The sequence below is a fragment of the Erigeron canadensis genome, chromosome 5, assembly GCF_010389155.1.
Source record: "Erigeron canadensis isolate Cc75 chromosome 5, C_canadensis_v1, whole genome shotgun sequence".
NCBI lineage: Eukaryota > Viridiplantae > Streptophyta > Magnoliopsida > Asterales > Asteraceae > Erigeron > Erigeron canadensis.
Window position 1 is genome coordinate 37,804,401 of NC_057765.1, and position 12,686 is coordinate 37,817,086.

The window sequence follows — 12,686 nt, forward strand, 5'->3', positions numbered from 1 at the left end:
ATGTATTACAACTCTTGATTTATTTATCAAGTTGTATAACTTTTATACAAAGTGTACAAATTAACAATGCATCCCATATGATATATCCGATCCACCACTATCTCCTTGAGATCTATTTTTGACGGTAATATACCATCATGTCATCATCAGAAAGCCACACCGATCAATCTATCTATGCGGTTATGATTAAGTAAATAGTTATGTCAATCTAGACATCCCATATGAACAAGTATCAAATGAATATTGATTATGGTCTCACTTGAAATTTGATAGCACCTCGGGGAAATATTGTTTCTCCCAAAAATGTTTAATAATAGATAGTCACAACAAATTCATAAAAATTATGGATAAATATCAAAAGAATCAACTACATCTCTACACCAGTGGTATCGAGCTAGCTACTATTCAAAAAGTGTGCTTAGTCTCGAAAGAGATAAATGTATGTGAAGCAAGTTATAACGTGAAATATATCGTTCGAAAAATAATTTTTAGACAATGATAATGACAAAAGTTCAATTTTCTAAATTAAAATAATGGCAAGTATATATGCCAAATATTAAAATTGACTTGATAAGCCCATTACATTGTGTTTATTGAATGTGGTCACATCCATGAGATTTTCCGCATCTATATGTTGAATACGGAGTATTAAATGTATATTTTGCGTTATGCATGTTTTAGTTTAGAGAAATATACATGTTATTTGCATTGTAATTGAAAAATATTAATATTCTAAACCAAAAAATTTCAAATTTTCACAAAAATAAACTATCAAATCATAACGATTTGTTTGGTTACTTTGTGAAAGTCAATATTTTTACAAAAAAAAATAAATAAAATAAATATAAATAAAATGGTCACTTTGAAAGATTTTAGCCACCACACCACCACTGGTCCACCATCACCGTCTGCCGCCGTCACCGCATGGTGCAGGCACTCTACTAGATATGAACGAAAAGATTAAGAGGTGTTGAAAGCCTGAAAGAATAATATGTGTTGCTTAAGATAGTAAGTATTATATTCTTGACTTCTTGTTTCAAGATCATTTTAGTTTATACTATAGTTTAGTTAGATATGTTCTCAAGACATATTAAATAGGTTCAAGATACTCGATTGGATACGATTAATGACTTAATGGAGGCAGATGTCGACATAAAAATGGTATTGTCTTTGTATCACCTTAAACAAAAAGTCTTTGTATCTATGCAAAATGATCGATGTTGATTTATTCATGTCCTCCCAATAGAGAGGAAGCTTGATTCACAACTTCACATGGTGTTTGGCCCCAAGATTAATGTACTTTGTTCTATCATGGTTATCTTTAATGTAAATATATATTGACCTACAATTACAAAGTTACGAGTATTTTTTAAGCTAACTTAATATAATCCAAAATGTATTTGATCGTTTTGTTATCGTGATCGTGTATTTATCTATCTATCGTTTTTATGATGAATGAGATTAAGTTCACTACGTACCTCGATTCATTTGGATGTGTTTAATTAATTAGTAAAGACAATTTAAAGAAAAACAAACCTTGCCTCAAAAAAGATTAAGCATATGCCTTCTAAGCTCGCTTTCTCAATTCTTATCCCCATCTTTTTTCCGGTATAGAACAATATGATAGATGCCAAAATCAATTGATTTGATAATAGAAATAACATTATAAGAAAAACATTCCTTATTCACATGTACTTTTTCATGTAATTAAAAATAGTGAAAATTGAAAAAATGAATAAAATGTTATGTACAAGTATTAAAACATTGAATGATTCACAACACTATCATAATATTATTAATTTTTTTTAATGTAAAACAAAAAAACACAACAACTATATTGTAAGAAAAGTATTATAACACGTACTTTATTTTTTAAAATTCCATATACATGAAGAAACTATGTTAAATGTAGACAAAATTGGTGTAGCGAACTTATTTTCATACTTCTTTATGTAAACATTATATGTATTTTATATATTTATATGGGGAAAGGTTGGGTAAAGGATGAGGGATTGTGTAAAATTCAGGAAGGGTTTATGTAAAATTCAAGGGTATGTATGTTTATCAAATTCAAAGGTTTAATATGTAACTTTTTTTAATGTGACAGTACCTAAACTTAGGTAAAGTCTGCAGTACGGATCATTTTCCCTATTTATATATACTTGTAATTAATTATGAAAAGCATATATGATTGATTTGTTTCTTCGCACTTATAATGTATAAAATTTGTTTGAGCGTGTGTATAAACTTATGAATTATCTTATATAAGGTTTTGTTAAACGAAACCTTAAGGTGTTTTGTTAAAATACATTTAATAGTTGTACACTTATCTTAAGAATGAACTTTTGATAGGAAAAAAATAATTTTGTATACTTGATAAGTGAATCTCTAAGGTTCGTTTAGCATTTTTATTTTATATATCATAGAAATATGAAAAATAAAACAAATAAATATGAGAAATATATTTATTGAAGTAAAGGAAACTCTGGTAAAAAAGAAAAATGATCAGAAATTAATTTATTGTAAGAAACTTCACGAATTGGCATGGACATTGAATATCACCTATAAAAAAAATATATTAATCATCTTATTTCAAAAATCATCCTAAAACTATATTAAAAGAATTTTCCAAATTTCATCGTCTCTAAATATATACAAAAGAGAAACCTTAATTCATAATTGGAGAAGTATGGACCCTCAGATGAAGTTTAACTTTTAATTAGAACCATTAGATCAAATGATGATATCATATACCTTATTTAATTTTTTAGGTTTAATTTTATTTTAATAAATTTAAATTATTATTACCTTCTTATTTAAGTTTGTACACATTAACAATTAATATTTTTAATGATATAATTATGGAAACTAATATTTTTATATTTCACATATTTTTATCTTTAAAATTAAATTTTTAATTTTTTTACAATAAAATTTTATTTTTTTAATGTAATACGTTTTTTTATTAAATTATATATTTTATAGAATTTTTATCATATAACAAACAAAATTTGGTTATAAGGATTTTTATATAGAATTTTAATAATATATATTAAATCAATGTTTTGAAAACCATCCCGGATAATTTTAACTTAGATTAACACAACATGCGATATATAAATTGATAATTAAATTGCTTAGTAATTTTAGTTTATAATTAAATTATTCGAGCAAAACTTTAAAACACAAATATAATGACAATACAAACATAGTTGGAGGAATGAAAGACATCCAAATAAACGAAAACCTTACTTAGCGAGATATCTAATTGATGATGTATCCGTTATTCAACTTTTTGGTTATTAATTATATATGTTGTAATAATCTAGTTTTATTATTAAAAAGATTTTCCAAATGTCATCGTGTTATGTTATCATCTTCCAAAAAAACTATTTCAACCTTTTTTATAGCTTTACTGTTTTACCCCTAACATTAGTATTTTTTTTGTATTACCCCCTTTAAGGTATTTACTTATTTTTAGTTCATTTTAATCTATGTAATTCCAATTTCCACGCTTTGTAACTTGTAAATAATCCTATATGACTATATCTTTAATTCGGGCTACATAGAAAATACACTATCTAACCATTTTTATTAAATGTTGTGAATCACTTTTTAAATAAAAAATTTATAAAAATTAAAAAATTATTTATTGTGTTTTCATATAAGTTATTTCCGCCTTGTATTAGTCTTGATACTCACGGTAGAAAATTTCCAATGCATAAGAGCACCCCCAATGGTCCTCTTCAATACTACCCAATACAGTGTCACATCAGCAAAACCTCTTTTCAATACATTTTCCTCAATTCACACCCAATACCCAATACATCCAATACTAACCAATACACTCCAACATATAAATAAAACCACAAAAATAATTTATAAAATAAACACAAATATTATATATTATCACTTTTAGTCCCTCAACGGCTAAATAATTCAAAATACCATTTTATTAATAAAAACGAGTACATTGAACAGTAACGGCTAGTTTTCAAATTTTTAATTTTTCACCTATAAATACCTTCACTCTCTCATTCCACAAACCACACACTATAACCACACAACTCAAAATTTCATCAAAATCCACAAACCACACACTATAACCATGAACTTTGGGCGAGGGAGAGCACGAAATGAACCAACCCGTCCTATCAGACAACCGCAACCCACCCGAGGCAGAGCACGAGGAAGAGCACGAGGGCAACTCACACGAGGCAGAGCACGAGGCGGACCAACTCGTACCCCTGTTCACTCACCCATTCTACCACCTATTCAACCACGAGTTCAACATGGAGGACTGCATCCTCGTCGTCTGGATCTCATCATGACGGCGGAATTTTCAACCCGTGTAAACCTGCAATCAACAGACGACTTCACTGATGAAGAATTGAACGAGGTATGGGATTCTACCATGGCTCAAATCGAAAGTGGACAACTTAGGCCATGTGCTCCAGGGCAGAACCGAATTCACGATGACGGGAGACCTGAAGGATACGAGACTAATCCTGGTAAAGAGTACGTCAACGATTTTCAATCGGAAGAGGAAGATTATCACTACGAATACCAGCGCCGTAATGACGGTTACAGTGACATTTCATCGACCGATTCCCTTTATGGCTGGCGTTATCCGTCACTCTCTTCTAGTGTTTAATTTTTATTTAATGTATTTGTGTTAAGTAATGTTTTAATTTCGTGTGATGTGTTTGTGTTAAGTAATGTAATGTTACGTGATTAATAAATGTAATATTTCGTGTTTTAATTGTGTTTTTTTAATATGTAATGTGTTTGTTTTAATAAAGTAATGTGTTTGTTTAAAAGGTTATTTGAATAAAAAAATATTAAATTCAAAAAAAAAAATTTTTTTATGCAAACTAGCTGTTAACAAAGGAAAAAAAAAACAAATCAACAAAACCATCCGTATTCACCGCCACGAATGCTCCAATACGGAGCCCAATACACGACCAATACGGTACACACCCAATGGTGTGTACCGTATTCAACGTTGAATACGTCCCCAATACTAGCACATAAGGGAGGACGGAGTGGTTAGGCATGGGACCGGTACCGGTGTGAACACCACCCCGACCTACCGGTACCGGTAGGGAGGGGAGCACTTTGGGCACCACGGTGCCGGTTTGGGTGCCTATTGTTTTGACCGTTGCAGCCTTAAAAAAAAAAAAAAAAAAAAGCAAAGGGACCCACCTGCAACGTTTCTTTCTCCTCTCTCTCTTTCTTCTTTCTTTTCTTTCTGCCGATTTGATCCTCCTTTTTTTTCTCTTTGAACTCACAAAACACACACACAAATAACACATACATATATCTATATTTTCGTAATCATGAACCCTTTCTTCAACAATCATTTATTTCTTGATAATCACGACCCAACACCCCCAAATTTCCAATCGGATTCGAGTTCATCCGACGAGACAGACCGTTATATTAATCTATTCACAATGGCGCATTATGCGATTCAACAAGATGTTTGCTATACTGCCTTCTCTTCAAGAACGTATACAAGACGGGACGATCGTGGTGAGTCTCACAACCGTCTTTTTCGAGATTACTTTGCCGAGGAACCGAAATTTAATGAGACTTTTTTTAGAAAACGGTTTCGTATGAGTAGACGGTTGTTTGTGAAGATAGTTTCAGATTTGGAAAACAATTTTAGTTTTTTTAAGAGGAAGATCGACGCGCGTGGTAGATGGGGGTTTTTGGCTTTACAGAGATGCACATCTGCAGTTCGCCAGTTAGGCTATGATAGTAATCCCGATAGTTTAGATGATTACCTAAATATGTCAGAAAGATCGTCACGTGAAACCCTTAATGCTTTTTGTGATGGAGTCATTAAGTTATATCGGCATGAATACTTGCGTAGGCCAACGCGTACTGATACGCAACGCATTCTTGATCATCATGCGTCTTACCATGGTTTCCCCGGCATGTTAGGTATATCTTAACTTAATATATATATTTTTTAGTTAATAATGTATAAATGTATATATATATATATATATATATATATATATTTTACGTAGTTTAGTTAATAATGTATAAAAGTATATATATATATATATATTACGTAGTTTAGTTAATAATGTATAAATGTATATATATATATATTATGTAGTTTAGTTAATAATGTATAAATGTTTATAGGGAGTCTTGATTGTATAAACTGGGCTTGGGATAATTGTCTAGTAGCTTGGCGTGGTCAGTACACGCGAGGTGACCATCACGGGCCGACGATATCGCTTGAAGCAGTTGCTTCACAGGATTGTTGGATTTGGCACACATACTTTGGTGTTGCCGGTTCAAACAACGACATTAATGTGTTGAACCAATCTCCTTTGTTCAACCCTTTTGAAGACGGCACAACACCGTTGGTTCCTTTCACTGTAAATGGAACCGAATATCGGTACCCGTATTATCTAGTGAATGGGATCTACCCATTATATGCGATGTTTGTGAAAACGATACAGCATCCAACCGGTGAGAAAAGGATTCGGTATGCTAAGGCACAGGAGGCTGCAAGGAAGGACGTGGAGCGAGCTTTTGGTATTATTAAAAAAAAGTGGAAAATACTTAGAGAACCGGCACGACAAATGGAAGAAACCCCCATCCGTAAGATCATGTATGCGTGTTGTATTCTTCATAACATGATTTTAAAAGATGAGGATCACGCTATAAGTCCTGATTACATTCCAGATCCCCCTGTTGCGCCACAGCCATCGGATGAACGACTGTTTGAGATACAGAACCCAAACGTTCACGAGGATCTTAAGATGGATCTCATTGACCATATTCATCGCACATTCATCCCGGGCATCGATCGCTAGTTTATTTATGTATTGTGTTGTCGTTTCGTTTAATATTGTACTTTGATGTTTGGATTTGTTGTTTTATTTTGTTGTTTGTTTTATTTTTAATATTGTTTTAGTTTTAAATTATTAAATAAAATTGTTTTAGTTTTAAAAATAAATAGAAATGAAATTAAATAGAAAAGGGTGGGGAGAGGAGGGAAGGGGTGGCGAGGTACTCCTAGCAAAAGGGGAGGGGAGGGGAGGAGAAGAAAAATCAGGGAGGGAAGGAGAGGAGTGGGGAAGCTCTCCCTCCACCCTAAGGGGTGCTCTAATATTGGTATCGGTCCTATTTGTTATTTGGTATCACTTCCTAGTACTATTTTGGGGTACCGTGATCCCCTATCCCACTAAAAAAAAAAGTTTACGTTTTCAATCTCATTTTTCATTCAAATTCAATACCACTTTTAGATGTCAAAATTAAGATGGTAGAGCCGGGACTCAAGAAATTCTGCTCTTCCCTAGAATGGATGAATGGTTTATGCATTTGCTTGTGTCACTACGATTGAAATCATGAAGATTGATGTGTGTATTTTATTTCACTATTTTGTCATATAAATAACTTGGAAGTTCGAACTTGGAAGTGATATAAATTCATGCTACCATTTTGGGGTATTTTGTCATTTCTAGAGCAGTTTTTGCAATTTATAATGAAGTTATTTAGTTACTTGTATTTTTTTTTTTTTTATCTCAAATTGCATTGCATGCTTACGTGGATAAATACTAGTCACTAAATGTGGGATGGGAAAAGAATGTGTGGCTTATGACTTCTCCGACATTCAGTAGTTTTATATTTCTCATTTTCTGGTTAAAAATAAAATATTGATTTGCAATTTTTTATTTTTTTTTTTTAAATTTCGGAATGTATAACATGTGTTATTTTAACCTGGTTTATATTAAATAAAAAAATTTACAAAATAAAACCCCAATCTTAATACTCTATGAGAAATCGCTATTATCCACACCTACCATAAGTAAAAATGAAATAAACATGAGACTATGAGATAATGAGAATAACTTCATAAGCTGATAAACATATTTCAAAAGACACCCAGCTAACCTGAATTAATATATATATTAAAAGTAAAGTTACGGGGATCCGTGTAAAAAATAGTATACTTTTCATTTTTTTTATTTTAACAACATAAGTTTTCATCTTTACACTTTACGCACTAAACTATAATACTTTTTAGTAAAGAATATAATATTTTTTATTCTTTAAGTACAAAAGTTTTAATTTTTACACTTTTAGCACTAAACTATAATACTTTTTAGTAAACTTTTTATTTTTTCACCATAATATTTGAACTATTTACACTTTAGCACTAAACTTTCATACTTTTTGATTTTTCTTTTATCTTAAATACAGGAAAACGTGTTAAGAATAGTATTTTTCTTTTCTTATACTTTTAGCACTAAACTATTATGCGAACTACTTTTTTTCAAACAAAAGTTTTACTGTTTGTTTTTTAAATGTCACGTACAATGAATAGTACCGTTTTTATTCTCTTTATTTTCACAACAACATTTTACTTCTTACACTTTTAGCACTAAACTTTGATACTTTTTTATTTTCATTTATTTTCACTAGATTATTTTAACCTCTTACACTTTTAACACTAAACTTTTATGCAAACTACTTTTACTTTCATATAAAACTTTTACTATTAGTTTTTTAACGGTGAAGTGCAAGGAAGAGTAATCTTTTTATTCTTTTTGTTTTCACCACATCATTTTAACCCTTACACTTTCAGCACTAAATTTCTATACTTTTTGATTTTTTTTTATTTTCACGACAATATCTAAGCCTCTTACACTTTTAGCACTAAACTTTTATGCGAACTGCTTTCACCTTTAGCACTAAATTTTTATGCGAACTACTTTCACTTTCGCACAAATGTAATGTCACCCGGGTCAAATATCTCGTTCAATACTAAATTTAGATTACTATTTTTAGTAAGACTTGTACTTAAAAAAAAAACTTGAATCAACTTAACAAAAGATAGCAAAATCACATTTGCATTTGACACATGGACATCCAAGTTGATGATGGCCCCCAATTTTTTCTTTGTGTCAAATCCAAACTTGTTTTAATGCAACATCTTCCACACCCCACCACTCTTCACCTCTCCCTCATCTTCAAAGGTATATGCTTGCCCCACTCCATTAATAATTGAACTCATTTTTTCATAACATGAAAATATGCCACTAATATAAAAGCTTGCCTAATGTGTCATCCTCTTTATAAATTTGTAACACCTATGTCTTCTTAGTAGCAAAATTTCATGTGGGTATTTAAAATTTCACTTAGTTACTTTATGGCACTTTCCAAATTCTATATTTTTTGTTATTTATAGAAAGTGTTATGTTTCTTGATTTTTTTTTTAAAATTTTTTTTTGGCAGGTGTATGATGAGAGTAGAAGTCAAAAGTTTGTACTCCAACTTTTGACAGTAGTAATTTTTTGACTTAATTTCTAGATTAACAATGCCAGTTCCTTTAGCTCCATATCCAAGTCCTCCAATACCATTTACACCCCCTGCAGCTGGTACATTTTGGTTTTGTTATTATTATTTTTTTTGGGAAGAAATTCCCTAAAGTTACTAATAACTTGATAGGAGGACTAACCTTGACCCTTGATAAATCAAGGGTTAAGATTAAATAATCCTCTTTTAATTTTAACCCTTGATTTTAAATTAAAAGTCAAGATTTACCCAACTTTGGGTAACTTTTCCCATTATTTTTTCTAATCTGTCTATGTTGACTTTGACAGTTGACCAGTAATTCATTAAAGGCTAATGTCTGAGACTTTTTATGATAAGTGTTTTTGTTTTGTTTTTAGTAAAAACCAACAAAAAAAAAAAAAAAAAATGTATAGCAAAACCCAGATGATTTTTATGATAATTTTTAATAGAATGGAAGTAGATTCAACTATCAAGCTCAGAAATTTTCAAGTTCAAAGTTTATGTTAGGGCTGCAGGTTCTTTGGCCTAGCAGCATCTAAGATGACACATGAAAAAACCGGTCGAATTTTTAGTGTCATGATGGACCCATCTTAAATATGTGTGGATGTGCATGGATATCTAAATTTAATTTTTCTATAATACGACAATGTGGGGTTAGCCCACTTCGTAGAGGCTCTTGTGCTTCTTGAGGGGTAAGACCAGGGATCAATCATTAGCACAGACGTATTTAGAATTATTTGGGAGTAATGTTGAAAGAGATTTGCAGTAAAAGAAAAAAATTTATCATTTATTGAAATAACTAATATGGGTTCTTTTTTTTTATAATCATTAGTCACAAAGGATTCTTGGCAACTTTGAAAACCATCTAGGTTGACGCTTAAAAGTCAAGTAGTAAGCAGAGTAATCTGTTGTGATTTTTTTTTTCTTACACCAGGTACAGAAAGCCAACTAGTGTGTTCAGGATGTCGAAATCTTCTGCTTTATCCGATCGGAGCAACCTCGGTTTGCTGTGCTGTTTGCAATACTGTCACAGGTGTTCCTCCTCCTGGTATGGGTATAGTCTTTAGTATATCTTAAATCATCTTTTATATTTCAAAAAAGTATTCCAGCTATGTCAAAATCCTTAAAAACAAGTTTATTCACATGAATAACACAAGATAGATAATTTATAAGATATTGTGATGATGGAATCTGTATAATGTATTACAATTAGAGTCGTGCTTAACGATAGTCAATGTTTGGTCAAATTCATGGATACATGTTTGTTAGGTACTGAAATGGCACAATTGGTGTGTGGAGGTTGCCACACTTTACTAATGTACATTCGTGGGGCCGCAAGTGTACAATGCTCGTGTTGTCATACCATAAATTTGGCCTTAGAGGGTACCGATTCCTACCCCTCTACTAAAACATCTCATCATTGATCGGGAGATAAGTATAATGTGCCAAAATTTTCTTTGTAGGAAATCAAGTAGCACATGTGAATTGCGGAAATTGTAGGATGCTATTGATGTACCCTTATGGTGCACGATCTGTGAAATGTGCCGTGTGCCAATTCATCACGTCTATTGGGGTCAGTACCAAACCTAACTTTCCTTCTTCTTAACTGGAAAGTATACTTAAGTTTGCAACTTTGAGTGGTAACACAGATGGAATTGTAGTCATTGCGGCAAAGATATATACAAAAAGATAATGATCAATCTCTCTTATTGTTGCAGGCGACGCCAAGCAACATAGAACAAAAGCTTGTCGCTTAAGAGCTTCATAGTGACGTCTCAACTTGCCGACATCTATAGAGTTACCAAAACAATTTCTCTTATGAGAGATTGTTAATACTGTATTACTACTATTGTCATGATTATTGCTGACCTATTTTAAGTGGTGATTTTGTATATATAACCAAATGTATGTTGATTTGGTACAATAATAAATAGAATAAGATGTTTTCGCTTTGATGATTTCATATTTCTCTTTGTGATCATTTTATATCTTCTAATGAACAGTAAAAAATATCTGTTGGTAATAGAACCAAAAAAAAAAAACAATTTTCTCTGCAACTTATGTGCAAACTTTTTCCCTAGTTACTTGGTTGATAACAGTTTAATACACTAACGAGCCATGGTGTGGGCTCGTAGTTGTGGTTTCTACGAGTCAAGAACAAGCCATTCACGCGGACCATTGTGAATGGTCAAATAAAAAGCAATTCAATCTGTTTTCCTCATATCCTGTCATTTCTTTGAGACACAAGAAGTCACTTCAACTTTTCTATTCGAGTTTTCACAACATATTTGACAATTATTTCACCAAACTGATGCCATGCACGAAACAGAGCAGACATAAATCGTCGTCAATCTAATCCATCAGTCCATCACATATCATATACCGTAAGTCACCATCCAAACAACAAAGACGACATCAATATATCACCTTCATTGTACTTCACAGTTCACCCCATACACATGTCAAAAACTATACTTAGGACCGGCTTCTACTTGAATTCTTTCGCTTCTCCATTGACATTTCTAAGAAGGATCCAATGTATCATGACGACTGCTTATGTCTTAAGCATTCCAAAAACAAAAACTATAAAACCTGGTAAACATTTTTTTTTTCATTTGATAATCTTCAAACCTAAATAACAAAGACTTGTGCTTTTTTCATCACTTTTATGCATTAGTTATTAGTATATATATATATATATAATATATGAGCATGGTACCCGCGCAATGCGGCGGCGGCGGTGTAGAAGACGGTCTAGTGGTGGCGGTGATGGTACTGTTGGTGGTGGCGGCGGTGTCAAGTGGTGTAGGTTGATGTAATTGTGATAGTGAAAAGTTTTAGAAGATAAGGGTTTAAAGTGTTAAGTATTAAAATAAGGGTTTATGGTGTAAATTAATTAATTAAGGGCAAAGTTGGTAATTTATAAAACACTTTCCATAGTGGGTTTTTATTAAGGGGCAATTTGGTAAATTCCCCTGTGACATTTGAGTAACTATTTCTAAAAATGGAAGGGGTGATAATCTTTATATAGGAGTATATATATATATATATATATATATATATATATATATATTTTAAGAACGACATTCTAATCTACTCCTAAACCAACTGGGTTGGATCAGTGATTGGAGCCCTTGCCTCTGGAGACAGAGGTCATGAGTTCGATCCTCATGCTCAGCAAGACTGGAGGTTCTATTCTACTTTTGGTAGAACATGGAAGTAGCCTCTCTACTTGGTAGGGGTGAAGACAGTATTTGGGACACAAAACCCGTGAAAGACGACATTGAGAACTATTTTACTTCTATTGTAATATACTCCTACTCAGTGGCGGAACTTGAATGATATTACAAGGGGGTAAACAA

The 12,686-nt window shown here is 31.9% G+C and overlaps 2 protein-coding genes across 4 annotated transcripts; both read left to right on the forward strand.

Annotated features, from left to right (window-relative positions):
• Nucleotides 1-5,456: 5,456 nt before the first annotated feature.
• On the forward strand, nucleotides 5,457-9,327 carry LOC122601740. Its single transcript, XM_043774480.1, has 4 exons — nucleotides 5,457-5,949; nucleotides 6,160-6,558; nucleotides 6,673-6,767; nucleotides 9,265-9,327. The coding sequence occupies exons 1-4, from the start codon at nucleotides 5,457-5,459 to the stop codon at nucleotides 9,325-9,327; spliced, it is 1,050 nt and encodes a 349-aa protein (XP_043630415.1).
• Nucleotides 8,989-11,287, forward strand: LOC122599266 (protein LSD1-like). 3 transcript variants are annotated; one of them, XM_043771748.1, is made up of 6 exons: nucleotides 8,989-9,005; nucleotides 9,265-9,407; nucleotides 10,259-10,372; nucleotides 10,594-10,707; nucleotides 10,788-10,897; nucleotides 11,043-11,287. In XM_043771748.1, exons 2-6 carry the CDS (start codon nucleotides 9,347-9,349, stop codon nucleotides 11,079-11,081), a joined length of 438 nt encoding a protein of 145 aa, XP_043627683.1. In that variant the 5' UTR covers nucleotides 8,989-9,005; nucleotides 9,265-9,346; the 3' UTR covers nucleotides 11,082-11,287. The 3 variants fall into 3 exon arrangements, with proteins under 3 accessions (XP_043627683.1, XP_043627682.1, XP_043627684.1); XM_043771747.1 differs by lacking the exon at nucleotides 8,989-9,005 and adding an exon at nucleotides 9,049-9,147; XM_043771749.1 differs by lacking the exon at nucleotides 8,989-9,005 and adding an exon at nucleotides 9,049-9,147 and having other exon boundaries at nucleotides 10,259-10,357.
• The last annotated feature ends 1,399 nt before the right edge of the window (nucleotides 11,288-12,686 follow it).

Coding starts and splice junctions, on each gene's coding strand:
- LOC122601740 (XM_043774480.1), top strand. CDS start 5,457: ATGGCGCATTATGCGATTCAACAAGATGTTTGCTATACTGCCTTCTCT. Junction 5,950..6,159: donor TGGTTTCCCCGGCATGTTAG/GTATATCTTAAC, acceptor AAATGTTTATAG/GGAGTCTTGATTGTATAAAC. Junction 6,768..9,264: donor TTGAGATACAGAACCCAAAC/GTTCACGAGGAT, acceptor TTTTTTTGGCAG/GTGTATGATGAGAGTAGAAG.
- LOC122599266 (XM_043771748.1), top strand. CDS start 9,347: ATGCCAGTTCCTTTAGCTCCATATCCAAGTCCTCCAATACCATTTACA. Junction 10,708..10,787: donor CATAAATTTGGCCTTAGAGG/GTACCGATTCCT, acceptor TTTTCTTTGTAG/GAAATCAAGTAGCACATGTG. Junction 10,898..11,042: donor AATTCATCACGTCTATTGGG/GTCAGTACCAAA, acceptor TTATTGTTGCAG/GCGACGCCAAGCAACATAGA.